Here is a 22967-nt window from a genome sequence, read left to right as displayed (position 1 = left end):
ATCCAAGTCCAGGCAAGTTTTTCTTTCCCATTTGATTCCGTGTTGTCTCATTGCCTTTCCTGAGCTTCTTAAGACAAAGTGCATCAAAATGATCCATATAAATGGGGATAGAACACATCCACGCTTAACTCCTTATTTAATACGAAACCAGCTACCACAGTTCATATAATTATCCAGTAAGCTTATCGCAGATCATTTCTGGTCTTCGTTCTCGGTGCAACCAAAAAGCTCCTCCCACTTCTTTCCGCATTAGCGGGTTAGTCTGTTTCCGATTGTTTCCAACAAAGTGCATTATTCGTAATAGCGGGTTTCCACTTGTTTCCGATTAGATCACAGTCTGACTTGTCTACCCGTGAAAAGATCTGATGTCGCCTATGTTTCTATCTGCAAAAACGTTCTCTGGAGCACTCACACCTTGGTCCGGGTTTTTATAATGGGTGAGATAGGGAAAGATCATACTGGATAATTATATAAACTGTGCCAGCTACTAACCTCATTTCCCACCTTAACCGCAGCAGTGTTATTCTCGTACATAGCACTAATCACTTTAATAATATATTTGCCTGGTATACAATACAGGGATAAGACCTTCGCTAAAGCTCTTCTATCAGTTGAATCAAATGCTTGCTCATAATCTATAAGACTGAGGACTAAAGATGCTATATTTTTATTTTTATGGCAGTTGTGTTTGTATTTCAAGGACTGACTAAAATTTTAAGTCTTAATATTTCTCTATAATTTATGCTGTAGTTTCTGAAACTGGGGGGGGGAGACCCCTACGAGTGTATCAATAAAAGGGTCGATAAAAAAAATATAAATGCTCTTGTATGAAAAGCCTGTTGATTATTATCTATTACGTTTCGACCATATGTACGTAGAAATGAAATGTTAAAAGCTTATGGAAATGAAGAAGCCAGTTTGAATCAGTAACTATTGTGAAAATTAGGCTCTATCGATAAGATGTATAATTAGATGTAAAAACTATTATTTAGTATAAAGACGCAACGAAATAAATGGTTTTATTTATAGCCTATTCTAGGCTAGGGGGAGGGAACTCTAAAAAAGGTTAAGTAACGATGGTCTATGCCAGTGAAAGCTAATTTCCGAGAACAAAGCGTAATTTCAAAATTTCGACAGTTAACTAAATTTGTTTTAATTCTGCATTTAGAAGAAACAGTGAGCGAGAATGTTCCTTAACTCTGAAACCGAATGTTTAACAGAATCTTTATAAAAAGTTATAATTTCTGAGAGGTTTTCTGATTAAAATAAAAGAGAAGTAGGAACAGAAAACAAGAGAGAAAGAAGGCAGAGATGAATAGATACAGAGGGAATAGTAATTCATGAGCTTACTTGATAGAAGGTTTGCAAGTAAAAAGACGCAACTGCGGTTGCTTTAGCGATGGTCTCTAGCTCTAATTGTTTGTTCAAGGCGACATTATAGCTTCTTGTAGTAAAAGGTACACTAATGCCATCCGTTAGGCGTCCAATGGCCTTATCTTTAACTTTTTCCAAACCTTGAAAAATAAGATGCAAATTAGTAAAATCAAATAATAAAAAGATACAAACAAAGAAACTATAATAAATGTCGACACGAGTAAAGTGCTACTATTCTGATTTACAAAGGCCTGTCTATCATACAACAACTTATTATTTGATATACGGTCAGCAAAACAAGTACCTAAAACTATCCTTAGATAACCCCTCTGGAGAGCATTTAACAGATCTTCTTCAGCCTTTCAAAGCGCACACATTTCAGAGCCATACTTGACCCCGGTCATTAAAGTGGCTTCCAATATTCTAATTTTAGTTGGCAATAATATCTCATATTCTTCCAAACCTTTTTCAACCGCAAAAAATAACCGGGTGCCTCTGCTGTTCAACTATTTATATCTTCATTTCATCTGCCATCTTTAATAATAATATTACCCAGGTAAGTAAAGCTATTAACTTGATATATTTGTTCATTACTTAATGTCACTCTCCTTCACCCTCATTTATTCCTAGTCTAAGAGATTTCGTCTTCTTATAATCTACTTTCAACTTATTTTTGCACCCTGAAGTCTAAAAGCCTAAAAATCAGCTCATTTCACTAACATTTTTGGTTAGATATTCAAATCAACTTCATAATCTATGAGTAGGAGAGTTTTACCTTCCGATTTGATACCATGTTCTCCCATAAGTTTCCCCGTGTTCTTTAGACTAAAGCCCATCTATGTAAATGTGTATAGGACCCAACCCTGCTTAATTCTTGATTCCACATCAAACTACTTACCTCACCTTCTATCCTAGCCACAGCAATATTATTCTCATACACAACACTAATCACTTTAAAGTGCTTGTCAGGTGAATAGTAAAAGGATAGGATCTTCACTAAAGCCTTTTTTTCCGCTGAGTAAAATACCTCTTCATAATATATAAAACTAAGGACTAAAAGGATCTGATGATTCAGACACTTCTCAATTTTAGTCTAAAAGTAGAAAGTTTGATTAAATTTTCTGATTTCCAAAGGTCCGCTTCCCTTCCTAAAACTGCAGTGTTCTTCTCTTAAAATTTTCTCTACAGTATCTTTAGTCTAAAAATCATTATAATTCAAACTATTTTGCATCCTGCAGAAATCAAACTAATTCCTCTGAAATTACCCACTCACTTTTATCACTTACTTATAAAAGGGTTTAACTAAATTTTCCTAAAATAAATAGGTATTTCCACTTTTTCAAAAACCATATTCACAGGTCTTCAAATCTTCAGTAATTTATCCGTAATTTCACACCCACCAAGTTTAAAAAACTCATTTACCACGCAATCATTAAGCCTTATTGGTATTCAAACACTTTAGCACTGTCTCTAACTCTTTCTTGCAAATTCACGTTGGGTTTACCTGCCTCATATGCTCTCACAAAACCAGACCAGATACGTGATTTACTATAGGTCTTCGTAGAACCATGAAAAGAATAGACACAAATTACTCCTATAACGATTACTCCTATACTCCTATAACGTAAATTACTCCTATAACGAGGCTTAAGACAGAAATCCAAGCATGAAAAACCTGAAGTCAAGCAGGACCCCTCCTTTGCTTCTTCTTCAAGACCTGACAGCTCGTTCAACACTCTAGATTTACTATGCGTGTTCAAAAAGTAATTTACGTGTACCAACAAAAAGAGATGCAAGTGAAGCAATGATTTTTTAAATATACACGTTTGACAGATACATTAGTAAACTACAATTCAGCACAATTTCAGTTCAAATTCAGATGTTTGTCAGCACGATGCACCAGGTTACTAATATCTTGTTGAACAAAGTTTACCTTCTGAGCTTTAAGCATTTTTTTTTCCGTGGAGTTGAGAGGGATGAACAGCCTTAGTTTTGTGTTTAATGTTTTAACAAGCAAGACAATGTTGTTTGTAAATTTCCCCCCTTTTTCGGCTGTCACTTTTTGAAACCCTTTACTTTATCTCGTTGCTACCCGTCTCAAGGTCATATCTGATAATTACACACTATTGAAATCATTGCCAAAAACTGGTCACTAAACTATTCTCCGAAGAAGGACCAGCAAGGCAATGTAGATTTTAAACACTAATAGCTTTGCCGATTCTCCCTTTGACCACAGCTTAGTAAAAATCTTTGGCAAGTATCTCAAAAGTGTAAAAATATCAGATGAGATTCTAGGAGTGGCAGCGAAGATGCGCTTTTACACGACAAAACCAAATGATTTTAGGACTTTTACCAGAATTTCCATCCAATTTTAGAACGAAATTCAATGCATCAACTTCTGACAAGGAGACTTGGTGAATCCAAGCCAAAACATCTCCAAGATATCTCGGTGGATCTTCCATAAGATCCTCAGCTTTGGCTAAAGCCTCTTGAAATTGATGTAAAACAACGGATTGACGAGCAGACGAATACTCTTCGAACAGGTGTCTGTAAAGTAAATATTTCGCATCCTACAAAAAGCGCAATAAGATATATTTATTCAAAATATTAGCTTGAGCTAATACAAGTAAGTCACAAAAAAAAACTCTGTAAAGAAAAGACAAAAATATGAAGCAGCTATCACTTGACAAATAAATTGAAAAGTGACAAAGACCACAAATCTTTCCTTTGATTAATGTATTACCTTTAGTTACATGTATTCTGATTGCGTTTGCTAATGCATCAAGTAAAGAAAATATCAGAGGCAACGCTATAGCGTTGCCTGTAATTAAGAGCCATAGACTTTCAACGTACTATTCATTATTATATTTTTCAAAGGGGCACTTCGCATGGAAGGGGTGGTTAAAGAAACTTAGTGAGGGGCCCATTACATATCTTGTACAATGGCAAAGGGAGGCTTGTTTGATTTTATTGCGTGATTGGCATAAAACTTTCGAGGATCGTTATCTGGATCAAAAGGATCAAAAATTTGCTTGGGGGAGGGGAGGGACCCAAAATTGTATTTCCTGATGAATCTTAAACTCCCAGCCGTAAATCCTTTGGTCAAGAGGAGCTAAACGTACTAAAATGACCTGAGACACAGTCCCTCAAGTTCCAGCATCCTTCTTTCAAGGGATAAAATGAATTTGAGGGCAACCAGCCACCCTGCCAGGGTCTTTTCTACCATTCATTTCCCCGAAACCCCCCAGAAATTGGATCAAAATTTTAAAATTTTGTTTCAAAAAAAGTGAAGTCATGCTAAAACCTTACAGATTTTACTATCGATGAATAAATGAAACCCAAAACTAACGTAAATTTAAATGAATAATCGCACCAAATATAAGGATACCCGATACTGCTATAAATGTCACAGCAGTGAAACGAACAGAAACTAAAGGGAATAATCAAATCTTACATTAAATGAAGAGGAATTACTACAAACAGGAGACACTAAATTATTTATATTACTTTCTTTAACAAAAACAGCATAAAAACTAAAAATATAGAGAAAAAACATTTGGTATCCTTGTCTACTAGATACTGTGTATGCATGAATGATGGATTATCGATTTTTAAGGTATGACGAAAAACAAGTTTTAGAAATTCTCTAAAAATTGAAATAAATTCTTTTTAATTCTTTTACTTTATATGAAAAGCGACAATCTTACAAAAATTTTCTTGGTAAACGAAATGTATTCCTTGCTACAATTACTACCAATAACATAGGATTAAAAAATGAAAGTCTTTAGGGCGAATGAATAAAAATAGTCAAAATGACAAACAAGCAAAATTAACATTATTCTTTTTTATATGATCGAGGATAATGATAAAAAAGCTCATTTTCAATGATTAATTTAAAAAAAATTTCCGAAAAATAAGATTTTCAAAGAAAAGTAAAGGCCATTTTAAACTTAAGCTCAGCAGATGCAAATATCTGTTGAAATTCAAACTCAAAACGACCAGAAATTACTATTAAAGAATAAATGAAACCCAAAATGAACAGAAATTAAATAAACAATCATAGCAAAAAAACAACAAGTAAGAATATAAATAAATAAATAGATCTTAAAGGGAGTAATGCTTAGACTAAATATGAAAATCAAGCTTAAAACGAAAAAAAATATTTTACTATTGAAGTATAGATGAAACTTGAAACGAACAGAAATTAAATAAACAATCAGTGCAAACAAACATACAATAGATATTAATGTAAATTAATACTGAAAACACATTTTCTTAAAAATATTTTCTTTTGTACTTAATATTGAAAATAAACATTACAACTATAATAAAACTCTAAATTGATGATCTTTCAGCGATTAGTATCATTATACATCAAATATTCAGTTTAATTCCTTAGTTCACTCTAAAGTTGTTCAAGACGAATAAAGTTTTACTACAAACAAGAGTTTGGATACTGCCCCCAACTTAACTCTAAAAAAAACCTAAAGCCTACTGCGTTATTGGCGATTCACTGAAAAAGAATTATTTTAGAAAAGTGTAATTCTCCAGCTCTGAGAAAATTGAGAATTAGAATAAAATCACTTTGAAATAAATTATTGGACTGAGGGAGGTTTCAATAATACATATCTTTATGTATCAAATATTAAGTTTGATATTCTTTATTCTTTCCGAGTCTGTTCAAGATGCATCTCGTTTTCAGTAATGCGCCAATGACAAAGTAGGTGTTAGACTTATAGTGAGATAAGGAGGCGATACCCAAACTCTTGTTTGTAGTGATTTTTGTTCGTTTCAAGCTAGATTTCCATATTCGATTTAAGTTTCACTCGTTTTAAGATTTATTTATTCATTTACGTTAATATCTATTGTATGTTTGTTTGCATTGATTTTTATTTAATTTCTGTTCGTTTTAAATTTCATATATACAATAGTAAAATATTTTTTTTTGTTTTAAGCTTGATTTTCATATTCAATCTAAGCATTACTCGCTTTAAGATCTATTTATTCATTCATATTATTTCTTGTTGTATGTTTTTTGCTATGACTTTTTATTGAATCTCTGGTCGTTTTGGGTTTCATTTATTCTTTAATAGTAATTTCTGGTCGTTTTGAGTTTGAATTTTAACAGATATTTGTATCTGCTGAGATTAAGTTTACAATGACCTTTCCTTTTCTTTGAAAAACTTATATTTCGAAAAGTTTTTTTTATTAATTTTTGTTCGTTTTTGATTGCAAAAAGTTTCAAGTTTTTAAAAATTCCTTATTTAAAAATCGAACTAAAAAAAAATCAAATATTCATCAAAGTATCAAAACTGGTATCAAAGTAACAATATCAAAGTGAAAAAATGGGTTTGTGTCAACCTCGGAGTTTTTATTATCTGATGTTTGAACTAGTTTTAACAAAATGGCTATCTCAAAATTTTTATCAGATGGGTCTGGGGAAAAAGGGCGTGGGGGGGGGGGGGATTGCCCTTCGATCTCTTTTGACTTTTTAAAAGTGAACTAGAACTTTCTATTTTCAATCAAATGATCCCTCTCTTGAGTTTATACGAGTATCCCTTCTATAAGAATCATATATACCCCAGAGTATAACTTAAAACGCATGTCTCTGGGGGGTTTTGTCTACCCCGGAGTTTTGATATCTGATGTTTGAACTATTTTTAACAAAATGGTCACCTAAAATTTTTATCGGATGGGTTTATCCATCCAATAATCCCACAGACGTGGAGGGCGGGAGGGGCTAGTTACCCTCCGATCTTTTTTACTCTGAGAAAATGAACTAGAACTTTTAATTTCCATTCAAATGATCCCTCTCTGAAGTTTATACGAGCATTACTTTCATAAGAACCATATACGGCCCCAGGACCTAGCTTACAATGCCTGTCCCCCGGGCCCTAGGGGTTGTGTTGACACCGGAGTTTTTGTTATCTGACCTTTGAACTATTTTAAAAAAACGGCTATCTCAAAATTTGTATCAGATGAATTTTGAGGAAAAAGGACATGAGGGGCAAGGGGCCCACCGATCTCTTTTGACTCTTAAAAATTGACCTAAAACTTTCAATTTCCAATCAAATGAGCCCTCTCCGAAGTTTTTACGAGCATACCTTCCATAAGAACCATATATGCCCCCAGAGCAATACTTACAACACCTACCCCGGGCCCTGGGGGGTTGCTTCGACACAAGAGTTTTTCTTATCTGACCTTTGAACTATTTTTAACGAAAGGACCATACGTAAAGGAGTTATTGTTATATGATCTTTCAACTATTTTTAACAAAATGGTTACCTCAATTTTTTTATCAGATATATTTTGGGAAAGAGGGCTTGGGGGAGGGGGCTAGTTGCCCTCCGATCACTTTTGACTCTTCAAATAGGCACTAGAACTCTCGATTTTCAAACTAATGAGCCCCCTTTGAAGTTTATACGACGAACCCTTCTATATGAAGTGCCTTCGGAAAAAAAATAAGTGGAGTGTGGGATGAGGCTAGCTGCCCTCCGATCACTTTTGACTCTTAAAAGATGACTTACAACTTTCAATTTCCAATCAAATGAGCCCTCTATGAGTTTTATACGAGCATCACTTCCATAACAACCATATATGCCCCCAGGGCATACCTTACAACGCCTACCCCCGGGCCCTGGGGGCTGTGTTGACACCAGAATTTTTGTTATCTCAACTTTGAACTATTTTAACAAAATTTACATCTAAAAAATTTTATCTGATGCATTTAGGGCGTGGAGGAGGGGGGCTAGTTGCCCTCCGATCTCTTTTGAATCTTAAAAAGTGAACAAGAAATTTCAATTTCCAATCAAATGAGCCCTTTCCGAAGCTTATGCGAGCATCCCTTCCATAAGAACTATATATGCCCCCAGAGCATTACTTACAATGCCTGCCGCCGGGCCCTAGGGGATGCGTCGACCCAGGATTTTTTCTTATCTGAACTTCGAACAATTTTTAATGAAATGGCTATTTTAAAAATTTTATCGGATGGGCTTGGGAAAAAAGGTGTGTGTGTGTGGGGGGGCTAGTTGCCCTCGGATATCTTTTGACTATTAAAAAGCGAAGTCGAACATTCAATTCCCAATCAAATGAGCCCTCTCAGAAGCTTATACGATCATCCCTTTCATAACGAACCATATATGCCCCAGGGCATAACTTACAACGCCTGTCGACACCTGAGTTTTTGTTATCTGACTTTTGAACAATCTTTAACTTAGTGGCTATCTCAAAATTTTTATCGGATGTATTTAGGGAAACAGGGGCGTGGGGGTCTAGTTGCCCTCCAATCTCTTTGACTTTCAAAAACTGAACTAAAACATTCAATTTCCAATCAAATGAGCCCTCTCTGAAGTTTTTACGAGCATCCCTTCCATATGAACAATATATTCCCCCAGGGCATAACTTACAACACCTGCCCTCGGGCCCTGGGGGCTGTGTTGACCACGGAGTTTTCGTTACATGGTCTTTGAACTATTTAAAAAAAAAAATGATTATCTCAAAGTTCCTATCGGATGGGTTTGAGAAAAAATGGGTGTGGAGGGGGGTGAGGTGGGGGTAGATGCCCTCCAATCTCTTTTGACTCTTAAAAAGTGAACTAGAACTTTCAATTTCCAATCAAATGAGCCCTCTTTGATGTTAATACGAGCATCCCTTCCATAAAAACCATATAGGCCCCCAGGGCACAACTGACAACGCCCGCCCCCGAGCCCTGGGGGGTTTTGTTATATGACCATTGAACTATTTTTAACAAAATAGCTATCTCAAAATTTTTTATCAGATTCATTTGGGAAAAAGGGCGTGGGGGGGGGGGGGTGATTACCCTCATATATCTTTTGACACTTAAAAAGTGAACTAGAACTTTCAATTTCCAATCAAATGAGCCCTTTCTGAAGCTTAGACGAGCATTCCTTCCATAAGAACCATATATGCCCCCGAGGCATAAACTATAACCCTTGCCCTGAAGAAGCTGGAGGGAGTGTTCATCTTAAAGATATAATTTCCAGAACTTTCAACTACGTTAAACAAAATGGCTATCTCATAACTTTTATTGGACGGGTTTGGGGAAAACGTGGGTATGGAACGGGTGTTAGTTGCCTTCCATTACTTTCGACTATTAAAAAGGGCACAAGCCATTTCAATTTCTAATTAAATGAACCTTTTTGAAGTTTCTACGACGACGCTTTCTATAAAAACCTTACATGTCCCCAGGGCATAGTTTACAACCCTTGCCCTGAGGGCTGTGGGGGGTTATCATCCTCAAAGACCTAATTTCCAGAATTTTCAACTGCGCTGAACAAAATGGCTGTCTAACTATTTTGGGTAGATGTGTTTGGGGAAATGAGGGGTATGGTAGGGGGGTTATTTGCCCTCCGGTAATTTTCGACTATTAAAAAGAGCAATAGCCATTTCATGCTCAAATCGAGTTAGCCCGTTTTGAAGCTTTTATAATTACACGTTCTATAATAACCTAGTATGCCCCCAGGGAATAACTTACAACCCTTGCCCTAGGGGCTTTGGGGGGAGTGTCCTCCTCAAAAACATAATTTCTAGGTGGCAATCAACTACGTAGAACAAAACAGCTATCTCAAAATTTCAATTGGATATGGTTGAGAAAATGATGGGCGTGGAAAGGGTGTTAGCTGCCTTCCAATCACTTTTGACCCTTAAAAAGGGCACTAGAACTCTCGATTTTCAATCGAATGAGCTCCCTTTGAAGTTTATACGACGACCCCTTCCATGTGAAGTGCCTCTGGGAAAAAAAAATAATAATGAATAAATAATAAAACATTGGAGCTGTATGGCCTTTACACTATGCGTTGCCTCTGAAAATGTAAAATTGTCAACTTTCTTGTTCAAACAAAATATACATGATATCTAACTTAATTTTTCGCATGCTGACCAATGGTCCGCGTAGTGCAGGTACCAATCTCCTGATTCTCTTCCTTCGGCCGGGAATGCAACCTGCCTTCAACCGGGAATGCAACCCAGGTCAGCCAGGGTCTGATCTGGGTCAACCCTGGCTGGGGTTACAGAGTTAGATCCCTGACCCTCGTTCTATACCAATTTATCAGCGACATCAGGACTCGAACCCCTGCGCTTAGGGGCACAAGATGGCAAGTCTAGTGCGCTAACCACGCGGCTAGTACAGCTAGTATGAATAGCCCGTATGATATCTAAACACTACTACTACTACTGCTACTAGCAACTCACTGCAGCACAAAGCCGAGTTAGGCCTAGTCCATAGAATCCATTATAACTACGTCAATTACTATAATTGCTTTTTATGGAAGGAGAAAACATGCATATAACAAACAAAATAAATTAAACATAAAACACAATAAATTAGCTTACTATTTTGAAAGTTTCTCCTTTGAATTAATTTGTAAAAATACATTTCGAAATTCAGGAGAAGTTAGGAATAGACTGGAATTTTCAAAATTGAAATTTACAACTAGGAATTGTATTATAATTATAGCAACAAACTGCAGGGGTTACTAAAATTACTTCAAAAGAAAATTCGTTATTTTAATCATATAATTATCTTATTATTATTTAAAAATCATTGATAAAATTTTTGTAATTATTTTATCGAAATAATATTATTTTATTATTGTTATTTACAAATAAATACAATATTTATTTCAATAGGTGACTATCAGATCTTTTTCAATTTGTTTTAAAGAACAAAGAGTAAGAGATGAGGAAGAAACACACTCACTCAATATACGTTGGACGCACTTCTAAATATTTAAGGCTTCGACGCAAAAAGGGGTGAATATTGTTCACATCCGCAACTCGAACTTGGAGCTGGCACCATTTGAATATACGATCTAATGCTTGCTCCTGCAGAACAAAAACAGTAGTGTTATTATTTAAAATGGGTTTTAAATAATATTATAAAAATAGTATTGTTTATTATTTTAACTAAGCCATTGCTGATGTACGGTATGTTCGCAAGAAAAAAAGGGAGAGGCCTATGCTATCCTGACAAGCGCTTTTCATGCAATTAAAACAATTGGTTTAATTTTTTCATTTTATTCTTTTGATTGTTTAAAAAGTAAAATATTATTGCCTATATTGATATTGTAAATTACTGTGTGTTGCATATGGTAATAATCTTATTTGCATAAAATATACCAATTAAGATGAAGAAGTTTGCAAACCCATTTAAAGGAGTAAACATTGTCATATGTGAAAACAATAATTACGCAGTAGATTCCTCCTTAAAGGTTCAGAAGAAAAGAAGGACAATTTTGCAACCAAAAGATAATGATTTTTCCGCTAATCTCAGTAATTATTGGTAAATTGTCAGTGTATAGTCTAGTAAATAGTCTCCATATACAGTGAGTAAGGTATATAGTCTATATAATTAGGTATATAGTTTCAGCAACTGTTTTACGTTATACATAGTATTACTGTATAGCGGCTTATGAATTAAATAATAATAAAATTATAAAAATTAAAAGTTTATTATTATCTTAACCTTTCTGTAGGCTATACACGCACAGCAGTTGCCGTACAAGCAATTACAATGTGCTGTTTTTTCAGGCAACTATCTTTATCACATACAAAGCAATGGGGGCCTCATTTAAATGAATTTGAGGATGTCTTTCTGCTGGTTATTTCTACTTCCTGCATACAGGTATTCAATATCGATTTGCAGTTTCCTCATTCTCTCTCTCACCTATAAGATCAGGATATTTAGGAATTCGTAAGGACTATTTAGGTCATGATATTCGTAATTAAGTTGGAGTCCGGAACCGATCCTTTCTCAATGAGGAATTGGGAAGGGGACTCAAATTCTTATAATCAGGGCATCAACCATTTAGGTTTATTCGTCTGACCGGCCAGGGATCTTTCACAATTTCAATGTGTGGCAAGTTGCACACGGTAACATCTGACTCAAAAGTGAGGGTTGGTGAAACATCACACTATAATTTTTTTATTTTAATTATATATTTATCTTTTTATTATTTATAATAATTTTTAAATAAAAAATTATTTAATATGTCACTGTTTTCACCTGAACAGCCACAGTACAGTCAAACCCTTTCGCTATATACTCATCTCAAAATTTTCATCAAACTTTTAGCAATAATAGAGTAATTCCTTTCAAATTAAGTACAAAATTAATCGGCATCATACCGAAATCTAAGCTTGCAAATGTGTGCTACTATACAAGGACAACAGGATGTTTTACATAATACTTGTACATTTTTAAGTTACTGGAACCTCCCGTAGTCTATCATTTTGAAAGCCAAATTACCTTTCCATTTTTCTTTGTGACAATGTTAAATGCTAACTATGCCAGCTTGGAACCCTATACCTACATTTGCCGTGTTATTCGTTTAATTCTACAAAGTTCAAATTAAAATAGCCGCATTTAAACCGTTATTACATTTAAGTTTCTACCCGTACTGTTCTTCAAACCATAGGTTACGAATAATAATAGAATATAACAGTAAAATTACCTTAAGGGTTTCCATATTATAGTAGGTTTCTCTCGATAGCTTTTCGTAGCCCTCGGCTGCTAGGACTTCGCATGACTTCTGTATAGACATAAGTTTGTCAAGGGCTCTAGAAATAAAAGTTTTAATTAAACACTTAAAACTGCACAAAAAAAACTAGCGATTTTAAAAGAAAGATGAGAACAAATTATTCACTCTGTTCTTGCTGTAAATTAGCTTCAAGTGTCATGTGTGATAAAGTATTGCATCATTAATATACTTTAAAGGCTACTTTAAGTTGTAGTTTAGAGCTTTGACCCACGAGCCAGGTTCGGAGAAAGGACACAATTTGCTTCAATACCCAGATTGTGCATCGTCCAAATTTATTTTTTCGGGTGGTAAAAATGTATATATAAAGTCAATATAAACTTTCTGTTGATGTACTGGCCAAAATATATGCCATTACAATTATTTCTAGAGTGGTATTAATTTCTTTCCTTTAAAGAAAAGTTATCAAGAACCATGAGTTTCTCTTTTAATCAGAAGACATTGTTTGGTCAATTTTGTTTGACAAAATATGCCGTCCTTTGACAAAGCTCGGTTAATTTTTCATTTTATTTCATTTTTTGATAGTCAGTTCTAAAAATTACTTTTCTTGTTTAGTTGTTATAGAAAAGTCCGCAACCCTTTTAAACATCGTTTAAAAAGAACCTAAACATTAATCATCACTACCCCCGGAAATTTCCTAGCATTTTAATCTCAAGTAGCCTACAACTGAGAATTCTATAACGATGAACAACTAGATAGAATAACAATTTAACATTAATCATCAGTACCCCCGGAACTTTCCTAGCATTTTAATCTCAAGTAGCCTACAACTGAGAATTCTATAACGATGAACAACTAGATAGAATAACAATTTAACATTAATCATCACTACCCCCGGAACTTTCCTAGCATTTTAATCTCAAGTAGCCTACAACTGAGAATTCTATAACGATGAACAACTAGATAGAATAACAATTTAACATTAATCATCACTACCCCCGGAACTTTCCTAGCATTTTAATCTCAAGTAGCCTACAACTGAGAATTCTATAACGATGAACAACTAGATAGAACAACAATTTCGGCAACTATACACAGCGAGAAAACCGAGGATATTGAAGAAAACAAGGTAATTTCAAAGCAAGTGAAAAAAGAAGGTAAATAAAAATGTTTGAGCAAGAAACTTCTCAATGCCGACTTCATTAAAAAAGATAAGAACAAAAAGCGGATAAAATCCACAAGAAATATAAAAAGAGAAACCTTAAAACACAAAATACAAGAGAAGGCAGTCTTTCTACAGTAACAGTGAAAAGATAGCTGGAAGACTGAATGGAGGTCAGAGCAGAAACATTCGCATTTTTCTCCTTTTTTCACCAGCTGCGAATTCACCTTGTTTATCTTTCTATTTGCTGTATTTTTTCATTTTTTCATGCTTAGGCAGTGTGGTTTCAGACATTATTTGAGAACTAGATGAATATGTTTTGCTCCTCCGTGGAATTTCAACTAAATAAAGTTTAGTTTATTACCTAGTTTATTTGCTTCATCCAGATTACCATTTCTGGAAAGGTTTAATTTACTCGTAAATAGGGTTTTTATGGGTTGATTCATGAAGGGTTTATCACTGCAGCACTTTTGAAATTTGTTTTTCTGTGAACGAAATTAGAAATTTGTCATTTAGCTTTGTGTGGAAAGTAGCAATTTTTTCATCAAAAACTTGTAAATTATAATTATCTGACCAATTTTCAGCATTGAGCCACATATCAAAAGAAAGGAGGCCAGAATTGTGAAGAGGGCGGTAAGAGCCATACGTTATTGAGAAAGAATACTTAAAGTTTGAACAGGACGACAAAAGGAGGACTCCCACCTGATGGGGGCAAACTGAGGAGGAACTGTAGAAAATTATTCATATTAGTGAGAATAATACCAAGAAAGGCGCTTCCCCAGGTAGTTGGTATTTTGACTATTTGCTTTACTGTAAGAGAGGAGCAAACTAAATCAATCTTAATATCATTAGCGTCACCACCTAAAAAAAGTCCATAAGGTATTATAGTAAGTCCATAGTTAGTTATATGGTAAGTCCATAAAAATCCATAAGTTATATGGTAAGAGTCATAAGCTGTTGGGAAACAATACTTAGAGTTTAAATAGGGGGACAAAAGGAGGATTCCCACCCAATGGGGGCAAACTGAGGGGGACTGTAGAAATTGTTCATATTAGTTAGAATGATATGAAGGAGGTGTTTCCACAGGTAGTTGACATTTCAATTATTTGCTTTACTTTATGAGAGGGCAAATTGAATCAATCTTAAGATCATAGGCGTCACCGCCTAACAAATTTTCACAAGTTATTATGGTAAGTCCATAAAAGTCCATAAGTTATATGGTAAGAGCCATAAGTTATTGAGAAAGAATAAAGTTTGAATAAGGGGACAAAAGAAGGACTCCCACCCAATGGGGGCAAACTGAGGGGGGACTATAGAAATTATTCATATTAGTTAGAATAATACAACCACCTAAAAAATGTCCATAAGTTATTACGGTATGTCCATAGTTATGTGGTAAGTCCATAAAAGTCCATAAGTTATATGGTAAGATCCATAAGTTATTGAGTAAGAATAAAGTCTGAACAAGGGGACAAAAGGAGGACTCCCACCCAATGGGGGCAAACTGAGGGGGGACTATAGAAATTATTCATATTAATTAGAATAATACAAAGAGAGGTGTTTCCCTAGGTAGTTGGTATTTTAAATATTTCCTTTACTTTAAGAGAGGAGCAAACTGAATCAATCTTAAGATTATAGGCGTCACCACCTAAAAAATGTCCATAAGTTATTATGGTAAGTCCATAGTTATATGGTAAGACCGTAAAAGTCCATAAGTTATATGGTAAGAGCCATAAGTTATTGAGAAAGAATAAAGTTTGAATAAGGGGACGAAAGGAGGACTCCCACTTAATGGGGGCAAACTGAGGGGGGACTATAGAAATTATTCATATTAGTTAGAATAATATAAAGAGAGATGTTTCCCTAGGTAGTTGGTATTTTAAATATTTCCTTTACTTTAAGAGAGGAGCAAACTGAATCAATCTTAAGATTATAGGCGTCACCACCTAAAAAATGTCCATAAGTTATTATGGTAAGTCCAGAGTTATATGGTAAGACCGTAAAAGTCCATAAGTTATATGGTAAGAGCCAGAAGTTATTGAGAAAGAATAAAGTTTGAATAAGGGGACGAAAGGAGGACTCCCACTTAATGGGGGCAAACTGAGGGGGGACTATAGAAATTATTCATATTAGTTAGAATAACATAAAGAGAGGTGTTTCCCTAGGTAGTTGGTATTTTAAATATTTGCTTTACTTTAAGAGAGGAGCAAACTGAATCAATCTTAAGATCATAGGCGTCACCACCTAAAAAATGTCCATAAGTTATTACGGTATGTCCATAGTTATGTGGTAAGTCCATAAAAGTCCATAAGTTATATGGTAAGAGCCATAAGTTATTGAGAAAGAATAAAGTTCGAATAAGGGGACAAAAGGAGGACTCCCACTTAATGGGGGCAAACTGAGGGGGGACTATAGAAATTATTCATATTAGTTAGAATAACATAAAGAGAGGTGTTTCCCTAGGTAGTTGGTATTTTAAATATTTCCTTTACTTTAAGAGAGGAGCAAACTGAATCAATCTTAAGATTATAGGCGTCACCACCTAAAAAATGTCCATAAGTTATTATGGTAAGTCCATAGTTATATGGTAAGACCGTAAAAGTCAATAAGTTATATGGTAAGAGCCATAAGTTATTGAGAAAGAATAAAGTTTGAATATGGGGACGAAAGGAGGACTCCCACTTAATGGGGGCAAACTGAGGGGGGACTATAGAAATTATTCATATTAGTTAGAATAATATAAAGAGAGATGTTTCCCTAGGTAGTTGGTATTTTAAATATTTCCTTTACTTTAAGAGAGGAGCAAACTGAATCAATCTTAAGATTATAGGCGTCACCACCTAAAAAATGTCCATAAGTTATTATGGTAAGTCCATAGTTATATGGTAAGACCGTAAAAGTCCATAAGTTATATGGTAAGAGCCATAAGTTATTGAGAAAGAATAAAGTTTGAATAAGGGGACGAAAGGAGGACTCCCACTTAATGGGGGCAAACTGAGGGGGGACTATAGAAATTATTCATATTAGTTAGAATAATATAAAGAGAGATGTTTCCCTAGGTAGTTGGTATTTTAAATATTTCCTTTACTTTAAGAGAGGAGCAAGCTGAATCAATCTTAAGATTATAGGCGTCACCACCTAAAAAATGTCCATAAGTTATTATGGTAAGTCCATAGTTATATGGTAAGACCGTACAAGTCCATAAGTTATATGGTAAGAGCCATAAGTTATTGAGAAAGAATAAAGTTTGAATCAGGGGACGACAGGAGGACTCCCACTTAATGGGGGCAAACTGAGGGGGGACTATAGAAATTATTCATATTAGTTAGAATAACATAAAGAGAGGTGTTTCCCTAGGTAGTTGGTATTTTTAATATTTGCTTTACTTTAAAAGAGGAGCAAACTGAATCAATCTTAAGATCATAGGCGTCACCACCTAAAAAATGTCCATAAGTTATTACGGTATGTCCATAGTTATGTGGTAAGTCCATAAAAGTCCATAAGTTATATGGTAAGAGCCATAAGTTATTGAGAAAGAATAAAGTTTGAATAAGGGGACGAAAGGAGGACTCCCACTTAATGGGGGCAAACTGAGGGGGGACTATAGAAATTATTCATATTAGTTAGAATAACATAAAGAGAGGTGTTTCCCTAGGTAGTTGGTATTTTAAATATTTGCTTTACTTTAAGAGAGGAGCAAACTTAATCAATCTTAAGATCATAGGCGTCACCACCTAAAAAATGTCCATAAGTTATTACGGTATGTCCATAGTTATGTGGTAAGTCCATAAAAGTCCATAAGTTATATGGTAAGAGCCATAAGTTATTGAGAAAGAATAAAGTTTGAATAAGGGGACAAAAGGAGGACTCCCACCCAATGGGGGAAAACTGAGGGGGGACTATAGAAATTATTCATATTAGTTAGAATAATATAAAGAGAGATGTTTCCCTAGGTAGTTGGTATTTTAAATATTTGCTTTACTTTAAAAGAGGAGCAAACTGAATCAATCTTAAGATCATAGGCGTCACCACCTAAAAAATGTCCATAAGTTATTACGGTAAGTACATAGTTATATGGTAAGTCCATAAGAGTCCATAAGTTATATGGTAAGAGCCATAAGTTATTGAGAAAGAATAAAGTTCGAATAAGGGGACAAAAGGAGGACTCCCACCCAATGGGGGAAAACTGAGGGGGGGGGGGACTAAAGAAATTATTCATATTAGTTAGAATAACATAAAGAGAGGTGTTTCCCTAGGTAGTTTGTATTTTAAATATTTGCTTTACTTTAAGAGAGGAGCAAACTTAATCAATCTTAAGATCATAGGCGGCACCACCTAAAAAGTCCAGAATTTGGAAACTTATAAATAACAAAATTAGGACTTGTCTGCAATTTCTGGATTAATCTGCGTTTTGCATCGATACTTTGGTTTGGCGAGTAACAAGAGACAGCTATAGCAATAATAATAAAGAGACGGGAAGTTCTTTTGGCCTGATGCTTAGCCAAAGGATTTCATCATATTCAGAGAAACCAGGAACTGAAATAGTTTCGGGATTAAAGTTACTCTTAGTACGAAACAAGACATCACCATTTTTTCCCGAGAGGGTGATCTCGAGGATCTTGCAGATTGGCTAAAGAAAAAACAAAATCCACCTCTTATTGACCTGAGGTAATTTGGGAACCTCAAATCCATTTCTGCTTCCTATTACCTTGTTTTCCTCATCGATTCCATTTTGAAAATTCTTGAAAAGCCAAATTCTTGGCTAAATTTAATTTCTACCGACCTTCAAAAATCATTTGACCTTGTAGACCCCAATATATTAGTTAACGAGCTTGTCACTTGATTCAATATTAACTTTTTCCGGTAAAATCGGTTGCTCCCTTCATATCAAAGGCAGGATTAAGGGTGAAATTATCTAAAGTGTTCAGAGCTTCAGAAAAAGAAATGAAATAGACAGAGAGGAATCAGGAAGGCGAAACTGGTTTCCAATTGAGAGCAAGAGAGAACGATTAGAGTTTATTACAGGATAATTTTCACAGGCAAGAACTCTCAAACTTAGGTCATAATGATAGGATATGCACAAGGGATGAAATGAGGGGGATAGGGAGGAATTAACGGGGATAGGGTAGGAAATAGTCTACTTGGGAGGGTTCTTGATACGGAGGAAGAGGCGGGGGATTAGTTATCCACATGAGGCCAAACGAAAAGCAGGTCAACCCCAAGTGGGCTGGGAAGTGGTCATGAGATGGGATTCGAAGGAAGTCACCATAATTGCAGAAGAAACCTAGCCAGTGAATGTTTCTTATTTCTTACTTACTTACTTAACTCCCATCCGGCCGGATTGGCCGACTCGGGGCTTCTCCTCTAACTGAACTATGGAAAAGCTTCTTATACGATTCCCTGTTCGCTGCAGTCCGAAGGAGTACCGACAGGGGATGACTGGGAAAGTTTTCCCTCCAGCGCTTGGGAGGTCGTCCTTTTGGGCGGGAGGCATCAATCCTTCCTTCAAACGCAATTTTTGGAAGTTGGGCTGGGAACATCCGTTGAACCTGGCCTAACCATCGAAGCTGCTGCAGCTGGATGGTCTGCATGATGGTCTGGGAATAGTTGAGCGAAGACAATAGCCGTCCGTTTGATATTCGGTCAAGGTAGGTGATGCCAGCAAGCTTCCTGAGGGATTTTGTTTCAAAGGCCGCCAACCGGCGTTTGTCTTCTGCTTTCAAGGTCCATGTCTCTGCTCCGTACGTTGCTACTGAAACCACAAGAGCTCGAAAAAGGCGTGTTTTTAGTTTCAGCGACAGATGTTTGTTTTTCTAGATCGATCGCAATGACTTGAAGCATGCTGAGGCAAGGGCGAGGCGTCGTTTAATGTCTTTTGAGGAGTCGTTTGTGGACTTCAGCTCACTTACTAGGTAAACGAAATGGTAAACCCACTCGATCTCTTCCCCCTGGATCATAATTTTGCTGGGTTGAAGGCCTGTATCTGTATGCCGCGTTACCTTCATAGCTTTTGTCTTGTTAGCATTGATTTTCTTCCCAAAGGAACTAGCTGCATGATCAATATCGTTAGCGCTTGATTGCAGTTCCTCTAGTTGTTCGTTTAGGCGATTAATGTCATCGGCGTATGCAAGCAAGTCAAAGAGGTGTCCACTGATGAGTGCTCCCGTGTCATTGGGCACCAGTGCCAGTACACCATTCAGGAATGGGCAGAACAGAGTGGGGGAGAGTAGGCATCCTTGCAGCACTCCTGAAGAGGTTGAGACTTCTTCAGTAAAGCCTTCGCTGGTCTGTACCATGCTTCTCGACTTCTCGTACATGCTCTTGATAATGTCAATAATGTCAGTGGGAATACCGTAGTGTGCCAGGATGTGCCATAGGCCATCTCGCCAAATTAGATCGAAAGCTTGTTTGAAATCGATAAACAGCTGGTATAGCTCTTTCCCGAATTCCAGGTATCTTTCCATAATCTGTCTGATCACAAAAATTTGGTCTATGGTGGATCAGTTTTGACAGAAGCCAGTTTGATATTCAGAGATTACGTGTCTTGTCAGGTTTCTGATCCGACCAAGGAGAATTTTCGTAAGGATTTTAGCTGGTTGGCAAGTAAGCGATATGGGTCTGTAGTTTTCGCAGTTACTTTTAGATCCTCTCTTGTGCAAGGGCACTATGACAGATTTCGACCAAGACTCGGGGAAGTATTTTATTTCCCATACAGCTGTTACTATTTTGTGGTACAGATCAACGACGATATCAGATTCCACTTTTAGCAGTTCTGCCTGTATACCGTCTATTCCGGGTGCCTTATTTGACTTGAGGGATTTGAGTGCGGCTTCTACTTCTGACCTTAAGGGTGGTGGGGGTGGTTCCTCATCTCTGTGTGCTGGGAACTTTCGAAGCACTTCAGGATCTGGGTTTACTGTGAGATTAAACTTTTCCTGGAAGTGTTCTTTCCAGCGATCTCGGATTCCGGCACAAGTAGTGATTTTGTGTTCATTTTTATCTAAGATATCGAGGCACTTTGCTTCTTCGTGGTTTGTCAGCTCTCTAGCACGTTTGAACATAAGGTGTGAGTTACCCCTATGGGAGCCCTCCTCACACTGCCTACATTTTTCAGTAATCATGTCTTTTAGTGCTTGGTGGGTTTTCTTCTCAATTTGACGTTTAAGGTTTTTGAATCTATCCTAGCTTTCTCGATCTTGCTTGTTTTGGATAGTTCGTTTCTCGGTACACATATCAATAATCTCTTCGGTAATCCATGGCTTGTCTTCTGCAGATTTATGGCCGAGGACGAGCTCAGCTGTCTTGCATACGGCCAGGCTGCATTTCGAAACAAGTAGATCGATGTCGGCTGGACTCAGCAGATCAGGTGTTTCTTGCAAGGTCTTTGACAGTCATTCGTTGAGCTGCATTCTGTACTCTTGTCTCGTCTTAAGGTCTTTAAGGGCTTCTATCCGGAATCTTGGAACTTTTTGTTTCGGCTTGACAACGGCCTTTAATCTTAGGCGAAGCGATGACATGAGGAGATTGTGATCACTATCAAAGTCCCTACCTCCTAGCGTCACTGTGTTTGTGAATGAAGATTTCCATCGGCTGGATACCAGTATTTAATCTATCATATTGGCAGTCCTTCCATCGGGGGACCACCACGTGACTTTTCTCTTTCGTCTGTGCGTGAACATTGTGTTTGTGATAAAAAGCTCGTTATCTCGGCAAAATTCAGTGAGTCGTTCTCATCTGCCGTTGATCAGTCCGATCCCAAACTTGCCCATGACATCTTCGTTTCCGCTATTGTCACTCCCCGCGATGGCATTGAAGTCCCCGAGGACTAACACGATGTCTTTCTTCGGAATGGTGTCGGCAAGGCTCTGGAGCTGAGAGTAGAAATCTTCCGACTCTTCGTCCGACCTTGATGAACCGGAGCATAGACCTGTACCACGGAGAGGTTTTTGAACTTGCTTTTGAGTCGGATCATCATTAATCTCTCCGAGACAGACACCACTGATAGAATAGATTTCCTTGCTGCTTTTGTCAGTAAAAAGTCGACTCCTTGTCTGTGTGTGCCATCTTGTCTTCCAGAGAGCAAGAGGGTTGCGCCTCCTGTTCTTCGCTGATACCTGGTAGATGAGTTTCTGAGAGGCCGATGATGTCCCAATCGTAGCAGTTTGCTTCACCGAGGAGCAAGTCTTTCTTTCCTGGTTTCAAAAGTGTCCGAAGATTTAACGTGCCGATTCTGGTGGTGATTTTTGTAGATAAAACCGGTCTAGCGTCCGTTTGTGACGGACTTGTCAAACGTTGCCTTGATTCGTTTCCAACACTGTTGGCTGTCAATACATCGGTTGCCCCGGACGCGGTAGCTTGTCCATCGGTTTCCCCGGACGCGGTAGCTTGTCCGTTGGTTTCTCCGTACGCGGTAGCCCTATTTTGTGTTCTCATTGATTGCCTAGTCATAAATCATAAAGAGGAAAAGTTTCTTGGCTAGCTTTTGAAGCAACGGCAAGCCAATCCTCTCTGCTTCTAGCCGGGACCGTTGACACCCTCGAGTGTGTCTTCCGCTCTTCGCATTTGTCCTCGCCTGGAGGATCATCCCACTTGGCATCACGGCGTCACCAAGCAATTTATCCCATTACTGGGGGTGAGTTTAACGTCTTCGGGACATATCCACACGCCGGTGGGCCCAGCAAGATCGCTATCAGAGGGGCTCACCTCCTCCTCTGTCCGTATTTATATCCCCCAGACAAGGGTGCACTGGCTTTTTAAGACCCCCAGAGACTGGTTCCCCCCTTGGTCCGCGCCCTCTTATTTAACATTCGAGGGTATCCACCATATCTGAAGAATGTTCCCCTATCCGCAACCTGGGGACGCGCCTGAGTTGCTTGGGGGAAGCACCTGAGAAGTTACTCAGATGCTTCCCCTGATTAATCAACAGAAGTTTCTGT

At 36.9% G+C, this 22967-nt stretch overlaps 1 protein-coding gene across 3 annotated transcripts in view; it reads right to left on the bottom strand.

The window, feature by feature from the left end:
- Window positions 1-22967, bottom strand: part of Cog6 (conserved oligomeric Golgi complex subunit 6) — a 158438-nt gene that overhangs the window by 9743 nt on the left and 125728 nt on the right. For all 3 annotated transcript variants that reach the window (XM_089102058.1, XM_089102059.1, XM_089102060.1), the window contains 4 exons: window positions 12846-12951; window positions 11093-11217; window positions 3728-3921; window positions 1351-1514 (listed from right to left, as the gene is read on the bottom strand). In XM_089102058.1, the coding sequence (XP_088958184.1) occupies window positions 1351-1514; window positions 3728-3921; window positions 11093-11217; window positions 12846-12951 (589 nt within the window). The remainder of the gene's footprint in view (window positions 1-1350; window positions 1515-3727; window positions 3922-11092; window positions 11218-12845; window positions 12952-22967) is intronic.

Source organism: Artemia sp. Qi Xiang Cuo, chromosome 16 (assembly GCF_049724085.1).
Source record: "Artemia sp. Qi Xiang Cuo chromosome 16, ASM4972408v1, whole genome shotgun sequence".
Lineage (NCBI taxonomy): Eukaryota > Metazoa > Arthropoda > Branchiopoda > Anostraca > Artemiidae > Artemia > Artemia sp. Qi Xiang Cuo.
The sequence above is the reverse complement of the archived record's forward strand: the minus strand, read 5'-3'. Positions and strand labels throughout refer to the sequence as shown.